A 17,330-nucleotide genomic window follows, 5' to 3' on the forward strand; every position below is an offset into this window, starting at 1 on the left:
TCTGACCCAGACCAAGAAAAAGAAGAGAAAGCAATGCGGCAGTCCTGACGAGCCAGACAGCAAAGCCACCCGGACGGACTGCTCTGATAACAGTGATTCAGACAACGGTGAGCCCGTGTGCTGGGCCCATGACCCTTGCCCTCTGCCCCATGGGCCTCCTGCACTGAGCTTGCTTCCTCTTGCCTTTCAGACGAGGGCACAGAGGGGGAAGCTGCAGAGGGCACGGAAGGCGCTGAGACTGTGGAGAAGGGCTCCAGAGCAGTAAGTGGCCCCAGCCCTGCACTCTTGTCTGTCTGTGGGTGAGGCCTGCGGACAGGGGGCTGCTTGAGCCCCGGCGCCCCAGAGCAGGCCTCTCCCAAGAAACACAGGCCAGCCTGAGTTATCCCTGCATGCAGACATGATTAGCACAAGGGAGTGGAGGTCTGGTAGAGGGCGCAGGCTGCCGGCAGCCACTGATCAGAGGCTGGGTTTCCTTTTCAGAACATGGCCCAGTGAGGCCTCTGTGCAAGGCCTGCTGGGAGGCCGTGAGGCGCCAGCTCTATGCCGGCCTGGTACAGGGCCTTGTCATTTACAGCTGTTTGGAGCGACTGCACAGGCTTTAACACTGACAGTCTGAAATTGTGTCTTAGGAAGGAGAAGACGAAGAGGGAAAAGAGGAGGGGAAGGAAGGTGGCAAAGAGGATGCAGAGAAGGGTGAGTCTTCTGAGTGGCCGGGCACTGGGGACTTTTCCAGATGGCTTGTGGCGGGAGGGGGCCAGCCAAGGGCAGGGTCTTGGCAGAAATATGCCCAACTTGGATCGTCCCGGTGTGGCTGACTATGTACTGGTAGGGAGTAACCTCTCTTCCTCTGCCTGGTTCCTACTCTGGCCCTGATCTCGAGACAGTACACTGGTTTTGCCTTCAGGTGGGCGGGGCAAGCAAAAGTGTGGGGGAACCCCAGGCTCAACCCCTGCCCTCAGGCCCTTAGTAACATGCAGTTCCAAGTCCTCAGTGGCTGGTGTCCAAGCTGGGACCCTCGGTGCAGTTTTTACGGCTCTGGTTTGCATGTCCTTTCCCTTAGCACCTCTACAGCCCCTGTTGGGAGTCCGTGTCTCCCTATTCGAGTGATGAGCGCCAGCAGGTACCTAACCTAAATCCAGCCTCAGCCTACTGTTGCCGCGGTACCCAGTGTGGGTGGGCAGGGCCATGTGAGCTTTGGGGCCTTTACCCTTGGGGGCTGCACTCAGGCCCCACCTGAGGCCTTCCTGCATTCTGCCACCTGGGTCCTCTGAACTTTTGCCAGTGTCCCCACTGAGACAGCCTCTCTTTACCTTCCAGCTTCCCTGTGGCTCACTCTGCAGAGTGTGGATGTCCTGGAACGTAGTGGGGTCAACTCCCCGCCCATCCCAGGGCACCCGGTCCTGCTCGCAGCCAGAGGCCTTGCTCGGACAGCTGCTTTCAGAATGGACCCCCTGGAGTAGACAGTGGATATCCAGCCAGAGGCCGTAGACTGGTAACCGTATCCTTCTGTTCCCACAGGGGTCCTGAGCGCCCAGGATGAGAGTGGCCAGGCCAAACGCAAGTTGCAGGCAGGCAAAAAGAGCCTGGACAAGCAGAAAAAGCGGCAGCGAGACCGCATGGTGGAAAGGTAACCAGCTTCCCTCCACCCCTTTGCCTCTGCCTCGCTCTGGGGCTGCCTCCAGGAGAGCAGGGCCATAGCTCTGCTGCCTCACCGCCCTCTGGCCTCCCTTGGGAGCCGTCACCTGCTCGGCCGTGCATGGACCCTGCTTTCCGCCAGGCCCAGCTCCCAAGGCCTGATTCGTCCCCTGCCCCTGTGCGGCCGCCTGGCGACCGCTAGCGACTTTGGCCTGAGATCTCACCCTGCTCAGCACCGTTGCCCAGAAGCTCCGGCGCTAGGTCACTCGGCACATGAGCCCCGAGGTGTACTGGGGGCCTGATGCCCCTGCGGGAGGGGGCCAGCTCAGCAGAGACTCAAGGTCCAAGGCGCCTGTGCCACCCCAGCTAGCTGCCAAGAGGCCGTCACCGTGCTCAGGAGAGATGGCAGCACCTGTGGGCTGTGGCAGCCTCGGGCCTGCCCTCTGCCCGGCCCGCCGGCCCTGTCAGGCCGGGCCTGTCTGCGGCTGAGCCCTTCACGCCCCTTGGTCGGGTCTGTCTGCCCTCAGGGCTCCCGCACTGGCGCTTGCCTCCTCCTCCTCCGCCTCAGACTCTTGCTCTTGCTGGACCTTCCTCAGCCTCGCCGGCGCCCGGCCCCTGGGCTCTCCAGACAAAGCTGACCCCGTGGCCCAGATAAGGACGTCCGGCAGAGGTAGGGACCTGCCCCGAGGCCTCGGTGGCGGCTGGCCTCTTCCGCCCCTTGCCACGGCGGCCTGCTCCGGCCCAGGCCCCAGACCCCGGGCTTCTGCTGTGGACACGCGGCCCAGACAGAGCACCTCGCTCAGGTGACTCCAGGCTGCCCTCTGGCAGGCCGGGCAGGCGCCCTCCTTCCAGCTCAGACTGGTCTCTTCTCAGAAGAGGAAGATGAGGCAGCAGGTGCCCAGGCCTGCTTGCCTCCCATCCCTCCCGACACTACCCCCAAGCATTCTGAGCAGAGGATGGGCTGGGTCTTTGAGCCCCTCAGCCCCCACAAGGAAGATGCAGCACCTTTCCGGGCCCTGCCTCAGGACTGCGTACTTCACTCTGCACTCAGGGCCACCTGGCTCACGCCAGGGCATCCTTCCTTCTGCTCCCCAGCTGGGCCAAGTGCACAAGCTCCTGCCCAGCCTCGGTAGAGAGGCCCTCCAGCAACCTTCCAGCGACTCCTTGCCTGTTGCAGCAGCTGCTGCCTCAGGCTTCAGCCTCCTGCCTGTGGGAAGGAAGAGCTCCTGCCCTGTCCCCTACGTTGCAGTAACTGCAGCCTGCAGATGTTCTGTCCCTTTGCACTCCCAGCCCCACCGGTCCTAGCCTGTCCCCCTGCTGGGACCACACCTCAGAGGCCCATGAGCAAGGCCTGTTTCAGGGCTCGCAGCTGGGTTGGGTGAGGCAACAGCACCCTTCCCCAGAACCCTCTTGGTCTCAGCTCTGCGTTTCCCTCCTGTGGCAGGATCCAGTTCGTGTGTTCTCTCTGCAAATACCGAACCTTTTATGAGGATGAGATGGCCAGCCACCTTGACAGCAAGTTTCACAAGGAACACTTTAAGTACGTAGGCACCAAGCTCCCCAAGCAGACAGCTGACTTTCTGCAGGTGAGCCTTGGAGTGGTTGGTACAGCTGCTGTTACCCTGCAGACATAGAGTGGCCCACACAAAGCTTGCTATCTCCTTGGTGTATCCGGCAGGAATATGTCGCCAACAAGACGAAGAAGACAGAGGAGCTCAGAAAAACCGTGGAGGACCTTGATGGTCTGATCCAGCAGATCTACAGAGACCAAGATCTGACACAAGGTGAGGAGGTTCCATCCCAGTCCTACCAGGCCGGACCTCAGCCTTCCCTCCTCTGGTTTTCAGAGTAGGGTCACAACACCCCTCTGTTCCCCCAGGGAGGGTCAGTGAGAACAACCTCAGGCCCACGTGGAAATGGCAGGGTGAGGTGAGGAGCTGGTCTGGCATTTTCCCCCAACTCCTGGGTCTTTCTTAGGTGTCTGGGACCAGTGGCGACTCCCTCCTTCTCCCCTCTACAGAAATTGCCATGGAACATTTTGTGAAGAAGGTAGAGGCAGCCCACTGCGCAGCCTGTGACCTCTTCATTCCCATGCAGTTTGGGATCATTCAGAAGCACCTCAAGACCATGGATCACAACCGGAACCGCAGGGTGAGTGGCCACCAGTGCCCTCCCACCATCCTGTGGGCTAACTGGCTTAGGCCTCTGGGGAGGTGCTGGAGTCATGACCCCTGCCTGCTCATGAAGAGCTGCCAGGGGCAGGAAAATAGACACATCTCCAGCCCAGAGCAGTCAGCCACGCTACAGAGGGATGGGAATTGGTGATTCTGCCTGGCAGGTGGTGGCATCAGAGCCAGACCTTAAGAAGAAGTAGGCTGTGGGAAATGGGGACCTGCGTATGCATAAGGGCCAATGGCCAGATTAGGTTCAGACACCAAACAGGGAGAAGCATATGGTACAAGTGTTGTTGGAGGAGGGATTGGACATAGGTTTACAAGGGCTGGGCTGAGGGCCCTGGTCTTGCTCCTGTAGGCAGCAGAGTTTTTAAGTGGGGGACTAGAAGGATTAGGGAGAAGGCAATGGCACCCCACTCCAGTACTCTTGCCTGGAAAACCCATGGACTGAGGAGCCTGGTAGGCTGCAGTCCATGGGGTCGCTAAGAGTTGGATACGACTGACCGACTTCACTTTCACATTTCCCTTTCATGCATTGGAGAAGGAAATGGCAACCCACTCCAGTGTTCTTGCCTGGAGAGTCCCAGGGACTGGGGAGCCTGGTGGGCTGCTGTCTATGGGGTCGCACAGAGTCGGACACAACTGAAGTGACTTAGCAGAAGGGTTAGAGTTGGTATTAGACTAGAGACTTTGGGTACTTGTTCTGGGAAGGAAGTGGGATCAGTGAAGGGCCTTGGGAGATGATGGAAGAGCAGTTTAAGAAAGTGAATAGGAGTTCGGCATGAGGGAGTGATGAAAGTCTGGGTTATTGCAGATTTCTGGCTTGTTTAACTGGTGGACAGTGGTGCTGCTAAGATGAGGAGGGTGGGGTAGTATATGGTACAAGAAAAGGAGCGAGTTTGGCAAGAAATTGAAAAAATTCTGTCTTGCATTCCAGTGTATTCCCAGGGCCTAACACAGAAGCCAGAGTGGGTGTTCTTTTGGTTGAATCGGTGACATCCTGAATTAAAGCTGGCTGTTAGAGATCAAATGAGCGGGGTGGGGCTTTGCAGTAGGGAGAGAGCTGGGAGGCCCAGGGCCAGGTCTGGGCTAGAAAGAGAGGCCTGGCTACCGTCACCCTGGATGATGCTGATAGACCTTATGAGCAGATGTAGCAGTCAAGGGGAGTGTAAGGAATCATTTCTCAACCTTTTTCCATGCCCATCAAATTCATCTCTGTTCTTTCTCAGTGCAGTGATTCTCAACAGTGGGATGGGCTTAGAGATCTGGCTGGGGTGGTGGAGGAGATTCGGGATTGGCACATACCGTTGACAGATCTGAAAAGATACAGAAAATGTCCGTTGGCTTTGGCAACAGAGAAGCTGTAGGGATCTTGCCATGGTGAGATTCTTGGATTGGTAGCTGATAAGGGTTGAAAGAGAACAGAGAGCAGACTATAGAGACTGGATAGTGCATGGTATTAAAACTTGGAAAATTTAGGTGAAATGAATGATAGCTAGCAAAATATAAACTGATTCCAAAGCAAGTTGCAAAAAAAAAAAATTAGCTGTAACAACCAGCAGCCATAGAGGGGATTGGAAGGGTACTAAAAGATACTTTGAAGACACCAGAAGTAGTTGGTTATAGAGAGTTCAAATATAAATACTATAGTCTGTAAAATGCCAGATTTAGAAGTAAATAAAAAGCTTCTAGTTATTATTAATTTTGGTAACAGTTTTATTGATGCTCAATTCCCATACCATACAATTCATCCATGTAAGGTATACAAGTCAGTAGTTTTTAATATATTCACAGTTGTGTAGCTGTCAGCACAATTATAGAACATCTTCATCACCTCAGAAAGAAAGCCACACCTTATAGCTGTCACTCTGTAACCACCATACTCCCCAAACCTTAGGCAACCACTAATTTACTGTCTGTCTCCATGTATTTCTAGGCATTTCATATAAATGCAGTCACCATAGTATGTGGTCTTTTGTGATTGGCTTCTTCCGTTGAGCATGTGTTCAAGGTTCATCCATAGTGTAGCGTATCAGAACTTCATCCCTCTGTGTGGCCTAAACCTTTTCTCTTGTATGGATCTATACCACATTTAGTTTATTCATGCTTTAGAATTTGGATTGTTTCCACCTCTTGGCTATTATGGGTAATTCTATTATGATGCAAATTTTTGTATGGACATGTGTTACGGTTTTTTTAGACAGGAGTGGAATGTCTGGGTCAAATAGTAACAGTTTAACTTCTTCAGGAACTGCCAGCTTATCTTCCAAAATGGCTGTACCATTGTATATCCCCAACAACAATGTGTGAGTTTTGATTTATTCATATGTCACCAGTACTTCACCAATACTTGTTATTATCTGACTTTTTGATAACAGCCATTCAGTCATTGAGGTGTGCAGTGAGTTGTATCTGTTGTATTTTTCATTTGCATTTCCCTGATAACTGACCAATGATTTCTAGCATCTTATCATGGACTTGTTGGCCGTTTGTCTGTCTGCTTGGAAGGGAAGAAATATCTGTTCAGATACTTTATTTTTTAACTGTGTGGTCTTTATGAGTTAAGGTTCTTTATATATTCTAGATACAACTTCTTAATCAGACATATGATTTGCAAATATTTTCTCCCATCCCATGGCATGGGTTTTTTCACCTTGATGTGTCTTTGCAGCACAAAAGTTTAATTTTGATGAAGTTCAGTTTATCTAAATTTTTTTCTTGTGCTTGGGGTATCATCTAAGAATCCATTGTCAAATAAAAGGTCACAAAGATTTATCCCTTTGCCTTCTTATAGTAAGGGTTTTACAGTTTTAGCTCCTACAATTTGGTTTTTAATGCATTTGAGTTAATTTTTGTATGTGGTGTAAGGTAAAGTTCAACTTCATTCTAGTCCATGTGATTTTCCAGTTGTCCCAACATCGTTTGTAGAAGAAAGTATTCTTTCTTTGTTGAATGGTCGTGGCTCTCTTGCCAAAAGTCAGTTGACTACAGCTCCCTGGATTTATTTCTGGACTCTTTATTCTATTGTTCTCTGTGTTTATCCTTATGCCATTAGCATACTGTAACTTTGTAGTAAGGTTTAGCATCAGAAACAGACACCTGTAACTTCTGCTTCTTTTTTTTTTCAAGATTGTTTTGGCTATACTGTGTTCCTTGAGATTCCATGAATTTTAGGACCAACATGTCAGTTTCTACAAAGAAGCCAGCTGGTGTCCTAATGGGACTATATTCAATTTCTGTATCAGTTTGGAGAGTATTCCTTTCTCAGCAATATTAAGTCTTCCAATCCATGAAAATGGAATGTCTTTGCTTTATTCAGAATCTTTAATTTCTTTCAACAATATTTCAGTTTTCAGTGTATAAGTTTTTTATTTGGGGGATTATTAGTTTATTCCCAAGTATTTCATTCTTTTGATACTAATATAAATGGAATTGTGTTCTTTAATTCCATTTCTGAGTTGTTCTTTGTACCTGTTTCAAAATAGAGTTGATTTTTGTTTGTTGATACTGTATCCTATAACCTCACTGAAGTTGTTTATTAATTTTAATCATGGATTTTTTAGCATGTTCTGTATATCAGTTGTCTGCAGATAGAGATAGTTATAGTTTAACTATTTCCTTGCCAATATGGATGCCGTTTAAATTTTTTTTTTTTTTCTTGTTTAATTGCCCTGGCTAGAACATACAACACAGCCTTGAAGAGAAGTTCCTCCCTGCCCCTCCTCTTGTCCCTGGGGGAAGCATCCATCTGACCGCCCCTCCTCTTATCTCTGGGGGAAGCATCAGTCTGACCGCCCCTCCTCTTGTCTCTGGGGGAAGCATCAATCTGACCGCCCCTCCTCTTGTCTCTGGGGGAGCATCGGTCTGACCACACCTCCTCTTGTCTCTGGGGGAGCATCGGTCTGACCGCCCCTCCTCTTATCTCTGGGGGAGCATCGGTCTGACCGTTGAGTGCGCTGCTTAGCTGTGGGTTTCCCATAGGTGCTCTCTGTCTTGTCGTTGAGTTCCCTTCTGGTTGTTGAATTCCAATCTGGTCGTTGAATTCCCTTCTGGTTGTTGAATTCCCTTCTGGTTGCATCTTGTTGAGTGTTTTTATTCTGGAATGGCATTGGAGTTCGTCAGATTCTTTTTCTGCATTTATTGAGATGATCGTGTGATTTTTGTTTTTTATTTATTGATACAGTATATTTCATTGACTTGAGGGTGTTAAGCCACCCTTGGCGTTGTTGGGAAAAATCCTATTTGGTCATGGTGTATAATTCTTTTTAAATGTTGTTGAATTGGCTTTGCTAATATTTTGTTGAGAATTTTTGTATGTGTACTCATGAGATATTGGTCTGTATGTTTTTTTGTGATATTTATGGGTTTGGTATCAATGTAATACTGGCCTCATTGGAGGGACTGATGTTGAAGCTGAAACTCCAATACTTTGGCCACCTGATGAGGAGAGCTGATGCATTTGAAAAGACCCTGATGCTGGGAAAGATTGAGGGCAGAAGGAGAAGGGGACAACAGAAGACGAGATGGTTGGATGGCATCACCCACACAATGGACATGGGTTTGGGTGGTCTCCAGGAGTTGGTGATGGACACGGAGGCCTGGTGTGCTGTGGTTCATGGGGTCACAAAGAGATGGACACAACTGAGCGACTAAACTGAACTGAACTGAATACTGGCCTCAAAAAATGAGTTGAGAAGTTTTCCTTCCTGTTGTTTGGAAGTTTGCGAAGAATTGGTATTGAATTGGTATTAGATTGGTAGAATGTGCTCTGAAGCTGTCTGGACCTGGGCTGTTCTTTGTGAGTAGCTTTTTTTTTTTTTTTTAAATTACGAATTCAATTTCTGTACTTCAGTTCAGTTCAGTTGAGTCGTTCAGTCATGTCCGACTCTTTGCGACCCCATGAATCGCAGCACGCCAGGCCTCCCTGTCCATCACTATCTCCCGGAGTTCACCCAGACTCACGTCCATCGAGTCAATGATGCCATCCAGCCATCTCATCCTCTGTCGTCCCCTTCTCCTCCTGCCCCCAAACCCTCCCAGCATCAGAGTCTTTTCCAACGAGTCAACTCTTCGCATGAGGTGGCCAAAGTACTGGAGTTTCAGCTTCAGCGTCAGTCCTTCCAAAGAAATCCCAGGGCTGATCTCCTTCAGAATGGACTGTTTGGATCTCCTTGCAGTCCAAGGGACTCTCAAGAGTCTTCTCCAACACCACAGTTCAAAAGCATCAATTCTTCGGCACTCAGCTTTCTTTATAATCCAACTCTCACATCCATACATGACCACTGGAAAAACCATAGCCTTGACTAGACGGACCTTTGTTGGCAAAGTAACGTCTCTGCTTTTGAGTATGCTATCTAGGTTGGTCATAACTTTCCTTCCAAGGAGTAAGCATCTTTTAATTTCATGGCTGCAGTCACCATCTGCAGTGATTTTAGAGCCCCAAAAAATAAAGTCTGACACGGTTTCCACTGTTTCCCCATCTATTTTCCATGAAGTTATGGGACCAGATGCCATGATCTTACTTTTCTGAATGTTGAGCTTTAAGCCAACTTTTTCACTCTCCTCTTTGACTTTCATCAAGGGGCTTTTGAGTTCCTCTTCACTTTCTGCCATAAGGGTGGTGTCATCTGCATATCTGAGGTTATTGATACTTCTCCCGGCAATCTTGATTCCAGCTTGTGCTTCTTCCAGTCCAACGTTTCTCGTGATGTACTCTGCATATAAGTTAAATAAGCAGGGTGACAATATACAGCCTTGACGTACTCCTTTTCCTATTTGGAACCAGTCTGTTGTTCTATGTCCAGTTCTAACTGTTGCTTCCTGACCTGCATATAGGTTTCTCAAGAGGCCGGTCACTGGTCTGTTTAGACTTTTCTTTTTTTTTTTTTTTCACCTTATTTCTCTGCACTTGGGATCTTAGTTCCCTGTCCTGATATTCAACCTGGGCCCCAGTAGTGAAGGTGCCGAGTTCTAACCACTAGACTGTCAGGGAATTCCCTCTCTTTCTGAGTCAGTTTTAAGTCTTTCTGGAAATCTGTGCATTTAATCTAATACTCAATTTACTATCATGCATTTATTCCTAGTGTTCCATTATAATCCTTTTTATTTCTGTATTGTCAGTAGTCCCCTTCTTTCATTTCTGATTGCTTTGAGTCTTTTTTTTCTTGATCAGTCTTGCTGAGGTTTAATTTTGCTGACATTTAAAAAGAACAAACTTATGATTTTGTGGGTTTTTTGCTCTTTTTTTTGTGTTCTCTGCTTCATTAATTTCTGTTTTAATCTTCTGCTTGCTTTAGGTTTTTCTCTATTTTAATATAGCCTTTTATAACTGTAAGTTTTCCTCTGAGTACTGCTTTCACTGCATCCCATAAGTTTTGGTATGTCTCGTCCTCACTTTCACTCATCTCAAATTATTTTCTAATTTCCCTCTGCCTTCTTTTTCTTAGACCCATTGGTTATTCAGCAGTGTGTCATTTAATTTTAACATACTTCTAAATTTCCAAAATTCCTCTCTGTTATTGATTTCTAATTTTCTTCAGTGTAGTCAGACGGTATACATTCCATTATTTCAGTCCTTTTCATTTACTGAAGCTTGGTTTATGGCCTAGTAGTATAGAGTCTGTGCTGTTTTGTACATTTGAGAAGAATGGATATTCTGTTATTGTTGCAAAGTGTTCTTTAGATATGTTATGCCTGTTTGGTTTTATAGTGTTCAAGCCTTTTATTTCCTTGTTGATCTCCTGCCAAGTTGTTGTTTGCATTATTGACAGTGGGATATTAAAATCAGCTATGGTTGAATTGTTGTCCGGTGTGTCTATACTTAAATACCCCCGATGGAGAGACCCTTTTATCATTATAAAATGTCCCTTTTTATCTTAGTAACATTTTTTACAGTCTGTTCGTCTGGTATTAGTATAGTCAGTTCATTTTCTTATGGTTGATGTTTGTATATCTTTTCTCATCCTTTTCCTTTCTATTTATTTGTATCTTTGAATCTATTGGATCTAAAGTTTGTCTCCTGTGGAGAGCATATTATTTGAACTTGTTTTTCTGTCCAGTTTGACCATCTTTGCCTTTTGACTGGATTGTTTAATCCATTTACATTTAACGTTACTATTTTTTTCAAATATTTATTTATCTTCTTTAATGGTTTTTTTGTAAAAATTCGGGGGGGCATTATTAGTGGTTTCTCTAGGCCTTATTTTATATATATTAACTTCAAAAATTTCCTTTAGATACAGTCATTTCAGTGGGATTAAGTTACTCCTGTGAACCTCTCTCTGCATAGGTTTTTGTTATACAAAGTGGTACATCTATATGTGTTACAAACCCAATAATGTAATACAATGTAATTATTATTTTATATAATTTGTCTTTTAAGGATGCCAAAAGAAGAAAGAATAGCAGTTACATATTTCTAGCTTTTATTAAACTAGACTTCTTATTGCTCATTTCTGGTTGTCTTTGAATTCTTCCTGTGGATTCAAGTTACCATCTGTAGTCATTGCCTTATTAGCCCAATACAGTTTTATTCTCCCGACCTTCTTTGTGCTCTTACTGGCAAATATATTACATTTCTCTATGTTACTACAGGTCAAGTAATACAATTATATAGATTTAAGAGGTATATATATTTTTAATATTTAAATATTTATTGTTTTATATAACTCCTTTTAAATTAGTTGAGAGGACAGGAAAAGATACTGCATTTATAGTATTTCTTTATAATTATATGATTATTTTTATTGTTGTTTTTTGTGGATTTGCATTACTATCTGGGATCACTTCTTTTCATCTTGAAGGACCTCCTTGGGTATTTCTTTAAAGGTCTGCCAACAGCAAACTCAATTGTTGTTTGTTGTGGACTGTTATTGTTTCACTTTCACTTTTGAAAGATAGCTTTCCTGGGCACAGGATTTTTGGTTGACAGTTTCTTTGAGCATTTTAAGTATGTTATCCCACTGCCTTCTGGCCCCATTTCTGGTAAGACATCAGCTTTTAACTTTACTGGGGTTCCATTTTAAGTAATGATTCATTTTTCTTTTGCTGCTGTCAAGATTTTTCCATTGTCTTTGGCTCTCAGCATTTTTATTATAAGATGTCTTTTTGTGGGTCTTTTTATGTTTATTTGGAGTTTGTTAGCTTTTTGGATGTGTGGTTTAAAGTTTTTCATGAGATTTACAGTTTATAGCCATTATTCAGATTTTTTTTTTTTCTGCTCCTTTTGTCTTTCTGGTAATCTCATTATGGGTGTGATGGGTCACCTAATGGTGTCAAGGGTTGTTTGAGATTATTCATTTTTCTTCATTCATTCTTCTATTCTCCAGATTGTGTGATCTCTGCCAACCTACAGATTTTGCTTATTCTGCCAGTTCGGATCTACTGTTGAACCCCTCCAGTGAATTTTTCATTTCAGTTCATTGTATTTTTCAGCTCTAGGATTTATATAGTTAACTTCTGTCCCTTTATTGATGTTCCCTATTTGATGAGACAGTGTCATCTTGTACTTCAAGCATGTTTCCTTTTAGTTCTTTAAATGGATTTATAATGGCTGCTTTTAAGTCTTTAAGTCTGACATCTGGCCATGGGCACAGGCAGTTTCTGTTGTTTGCCTGCCTTTTTTCCTGAATGTCAGTTTCCTTTGCACATCTCATAATTTTTTGTTGAAAACTAGACAGTTTATATAATCTCTTCTGGCAACTCTTTGTTCTAGACCTCCCCTATTGTAGGTCTTGTTATTGTGTTTGTTTGAGTGAATAGTCAAAATCTTTTAGTGAAATCTCTTTAATTCCCACAGTGCAAAGCCTGTTACTGTACCTCAGAAGAGGAAGCCATTGGCCAAGTGCACAGCCACTTGGCCTATGGTGGTGGTATTTTGGTGGTAGGGATGGTGGTAGTTTTGATAGGACCACATTTGTCTTTTTCTCATATTGCACCAAGCTGTTCTTCTCCATAAGTTGTTGGCTGATAGCTCTGTTGTTTTCAACAATGCCTAAAGGCATTAAATTGTTCTAATCCAACTGAATTAACCTAATCCAATTAAATAACTTTAATCCAATTAAATTCATTGTTTGAGATTTATCCTGAACCCTAGGGAGGCTCCTTCTACCTGTTTTACTGGTTCTTTTTGGAGACAGCAATGGCTTAGTTTGTGCTGCTTATCAAATCCATGCTCAGTTCAGTTCAGCTCAGTCGCGTCCGACTCTTTGTGACGCTATGGACTGTAGCCCACCAGGCTTCTCTGTCCACGGAATTTTCCAGGCAGGAATACTGGAGTGGTTACCATTTCCTCCTCCAGGGGATCTCTCCCACCCTGCATCGGCAGGTGGATTCTTTACTGCTATGCCACCTGGGAAGTATATCTACCATCCTTTTAATTGCTTTTCTCCACACCCTCCATTGTTTTGAGAGAGCCCTTAGTTTTGAACTCCCCACACTTTAAAAAAAGGAGTTCCTTTGGGCAGAGATTTGGGAGCTCATTGTTTTAAAGTCTGCCTTTCCCTCAGGCAAAACTCCTGAGTCCAGGCTTCTGAGCTAGGAGTGGTGACAAGACTCTGGACTCTGCTGCTTTAGAAGAGAAGGGTTTGGGATTTCCCTGGTGGTGCAAAGACTCAGCGCTCCCAGTGCAGGGGGCTCGGGTTCAAACTCTCTTGGGGAATTAGATGCCACATGCGTCAACTAAAGATCCTCCGTGCTGCAAATAAGACCCAGTGTAGCCAAATAAATATATATATTTAAAAAAAAAAAAAAAAAAGGAGAGAAGAGGTGTGGAGGCAGCTGTAGCCTCTGGTCAAGTTGGTTTGGTTTGCCTCTCTAGGCATGGGGCCTCTGCCTTACGAACAAGCCAGGGTTAGAGCAATGCATGGTGTTAAACTTCCATTCCATGAGTGGGGCTCGATAGGAGGGAGCCCCACCTTTCAGCTGAATTTGCCCAGAACTTAGCCTCAGCAGCAGGCAGTTAGGGACAAGATGAGAAATGTTTACAGTCCTGCTTCTGGGAAGATACACCCCTCAATGGTGATAGCAGAGTAGAGAGGGAGGCCTTTTTGTTGTTATTGCTGTTGTTGTTTTTAATTATTATATATTGGCTGCGCTGGGTCTTCGTTGAGGTACAGGGCTTCTTCATTGCTGGTCATGGGCTTTCTATAGTTGGGATGAGCAGAACCTATTCTCTTAGTTGCGGTGCGTGGGCTTCTCATTGCACAGGCTTCTCTTGTTGTGAAGCACAGGCTGTAGGGTACATGCTCTTAGTTTCCCTGTGGCATTTGGGATCTTAGTTCCCAGACCAGGGATCAAACCCATGTCCCCTGCATTGGCAGGTGAATGAACCACTGGACCACCAGGGAATTCCTTTAGGAAGTCTCTTTAACCTTAATTCCAAAAATCTGGTAAGGATAATAATGAGATGAAACTATAGATTAGTTCATTGAAGAATAAAAGTGCTAAGTAAAATTATGTTGTCAAGGATGTGAAGCAAATGAAACTTTCATCCATTGATGTGGTGGTTGGTGGTTTAGTCGCTGAGTCATATACAAGTTTCCCGACCCCACGAACTGTAGCCCACTAGCCTTTTCTGTCCATGGGATTCTCTGGGTAAGAATATTGGAGTGGGTTGCCATTTCCTTCTCCAGGGGATCTTCCCGGCCCAAGGATCAAACTCACATCTCCTGCATTGCAGGTATATTCTTTACCACTGAGCCACCAGGGATTCCCAAAATATTCCTAATTATCAATCTAGTGGTGAGTCAAATACGTAACACACTATAAGTAAAATTTGCTTCTGGAATACAAGGATGGTTCAATAAGAAATTAGCAACATTATCAGTATAAAGTCCTGGAAATGAAAACTGTTTATGTGCAAATAATGTGATTATATTCCTAGAAAAGCTGATGATTCCAGCAAAAAAAAAAAAAAAAGTGTTCTTAGAATTAATAGAATTTGTTAAGGGGTTGAAAAAAAAGTGTGAAAGTCGCTCAGTAGTGTCCGACTTTTTGCAACCCCATAGAGGGTTAGGACATACCAAAAGTAGGCTTTCCTGATAGCTCAGCTGGTGAAAAATCCACCTGCAATCCAGGAGACCTGGGTTTGATTCTGGGGGTTGGGAATCTCTGCTGGAGAAGGGATAGGTTACCCACTCCAATATTCTTGGGCTTCCCTTGTGGCTCAGCTGGTAAAGAATCTGCCTGCATTGTGGGAGACCTGGGTTTGATTCTGGGGGTTGGGAAGATCTGCTGGAGAAAGGATAGGTTACCCACTTCAGTATTCTGGCCTGGAGAATTCCATGGACTGTATAGTTGCAAAGAATCTGGGGTTGCAGAGTCACAACTGAAAGACTTTCACTTTCAAAGTAGTAGTAGTTCTTATCCATTCTAATAGTAATAACCAATTAGAAACATAAATGAGGAAACATCTATTCACAATAACCACAAAATGTGTGAAATAACTGGGAATGTAAAGAAGAAAGGTATGGGATCTTAAATTCAAGGATATGAAACAAGCAAGGCCTCAGTGAATGGAAGGAAGTAGTAAGTTCTTAGATGGGAGGTTTAATAGCAAAACAAAACAAAAACCAGTTCCTCCCGTATTACTATTGACAGAGTTAAGTCTAATAGCCAGGAAAATTATACAGCAGTCAGTGAGTACAGGGACTTGCTGTGACAGATATATGACTCATGTAGAGTCATTGTAATTGAAAATAAGTGATACTGGCATAGTGATTTAAAGAATAGAGTCTAATGAAATAGCCCTCTTTGCTTTGGTTTTGGAACTCAGTATTAAAGTCAGTTGCAGATCTCTTATCAGAAACCTGAATGTTTTTTAAAATAATTTTTAGATTTCAGAACAGCTACATGATAGTATTGCCAACATCCCCAGCAGAATCTGGGAAAGTGCCTTGCAGTTAAACCATCAACAATTCTTCAAGTGACTTGTTTAGATAGGATAAATAAAGATGGTATAAAAATATGTCAGCTCATCATTTGCACCAAATGAATTTTAGAAGAAAAACTTTTCCTTTTGGATTTCAGATTTGCAGATAAGGGACTGTAGACCTCCATGTCAATTTGATGGGGGGAAACAATGGTTTATCTTACACATTTCTGGAAAGGAAAGTTGGACTCCTACCTCATACTATATATTAAATTCTCAAGATCTTAAATGTGGGGGGAAAAGAACATTTCGAAGATTGTTGACCTTGACATTAAAGGAAGCCTTCCTGAACAAGCTAGGAAACCAAGAGACCGTGGAAGAAATGACTTCATAGAAATCCGGACAGACAGCTCAAGTGTGCATATCGGATTCGCTGGTGGGCAGGGAAATGCCACGGAAGGCAGCATACATTCTTTTCTCTCACCCTACAGGAAAGACATTCAACAGTGGTAACCTCTAATGCTGATGGAGAGGCGGGGACAAGTCCACTGTCTTAGGACAGGTGGAAGAAGCACAGCCTGCAGTGTTTTTGCAGAGTACTCAGGCACTGTCACTGCAGGGATCGTGTTTAGTAGGATTAAAAACACTAGCATGGAAGTATTTAAGTTTATTCTTAATTTGGATATTATAGCAAAAATCTGAAAACTATGTTAAAGTTTGCTCAGTTGGGAGATATTCTGGTGTGTCCGTCTGTGCACCTAGAGGGCGAAAGATAGTGTGTCAGCAAGTAAGATGTAGTAGTATCCTAATTGTGCATAGTTTTTTTTTCCATTCATAAAATTATTCCACATTATATTTGGATTATTCATAAAAATCTTATAAGACATTAAACAAAGCCATCATCTCAAGTTATTTCCATGTTAACTATTTTTTTTTTACAGCATATGCATGTTAGGCAAGTATATTTTTAAAAAAGTCACAAGCAAAAACCCTGAAATTTAAACATATGAGATTTTTGTTTTATTGCTGTGCTTGATATACATGAAGTAATAGATATCAAGCAATTCACTTTTATTGCATATTTGTATATTTGTTCTTGAGTTACCTGAATACAAAGAACATGAGTGTAGCAAAAGTGATGAAAGCAAACAGCTGGTGACTTTACAAATAATGGAATGTGACACGTTTCTGCCCTTATCCAGAGAAAATTGAGTCACAGCTAAAGGAACACTTCTGTAGCTGTAGTCAACGGTGTGCACATTGAGAGTGCGTATTCCACAGATAACACATGATTTAACATATAATACCCACAGGATATCCATTTCTACTACAGCCTTGTAAGTGCTCCAGAGTTTAAAGAACCCGCAACTACACCTGTGATTAGAACCAGTTATCCCTTTTATTCCCCACCAGGGGAAACCAGTATGTAGGCAGTTTTCTTTTGTGCATCTTTAACTTGTTTCATTTTAAGCATACATGAGGACTATTTTCCCCAAGTAAAAAAGAAAAAAAGATGAACGTGGGGAAAGGGAATAGAAACAGACAAATGAAGTGATTTTCTGAAATGCGAGGTAAAGAATTGGCTAGGGTTGAGTAGAGGTCCCAAAGGTCAGTTTCCCCACCCCTCCAAAAATAGCTTTACTTTTTTTTTT

General features: G+C 44.4%; 1 protein-coding gene across 50 annotated transcripts in view; it reads left to right on the plus strand.

Annotated features, from left to right (window-relative positions):
• Positions 1 to 17,330, plus strand: part of AKAP8L (A-kinase anchoring protein 8 like) — a 31,983-nt gene that overhangs the window by 12,712 nt on the left and 1,941 nt on the right. For 6 of the 50 annotated variants that reach the window (XR_015166550.1, XR_015166557.1, XR_015166560.1 and 3 more), the window contains 8 exons: positions 11 to 107; positions 191 to 261; positions 630 to 693; positions 1,519 to 1,627; positions 2,163 to 2,305; positions 3,080 to 3,221; positions 3,314 to 3,419; positions 3,656 to 3,786. Coding sequence is in view for 6 of the 50 variants with exons in the window: in XM_086408740.1 (XP_086264866.1) it covers positions 11 to 107; positions 191 to 261; positions 630 to 693; positions 1,519 to 1,627; positions 3,080 to 3,221; positions 3,314 to 3,419; positions 3,656 to 3,786 (720 nt within the window). In the remaining 44 variants the exon portion in view is untranslated. Of the gene's footprint in view, positions 1 to 10; positions 108 to 190; positions 262 to 629; positions 694 to 1,060; positions 1,121 to 1,317; positions 1,628 to 2,162; positions 2,306 to 3,079; positions 3,222 to 3,313; positions 3,420 to 3,514; positions 3,565 to 3,612; positions 3,787 to 16,169; positions 16,574 to 17,330 lie in introns of those variants that run through there. The other 44 variants (XM_086408740.1, XM_086408743.1, XM_086408744.1 and 41 more) reach the window with 18 other exon arrangements.

This window comes from Bos grunniens, chromosome 7 (assembly GCF_055505025.1).
Source record: "Bos grunniens cultivar Pamir isolate PY7600 chromosome 7, Bosgru_T2T1.0, whole genome shotgun sequence".
NCBI lineage: Eukaryota > Metazoa > Chordata > Mammalia > Artiodactyla > Bovidae > Bos > Bos grunniens.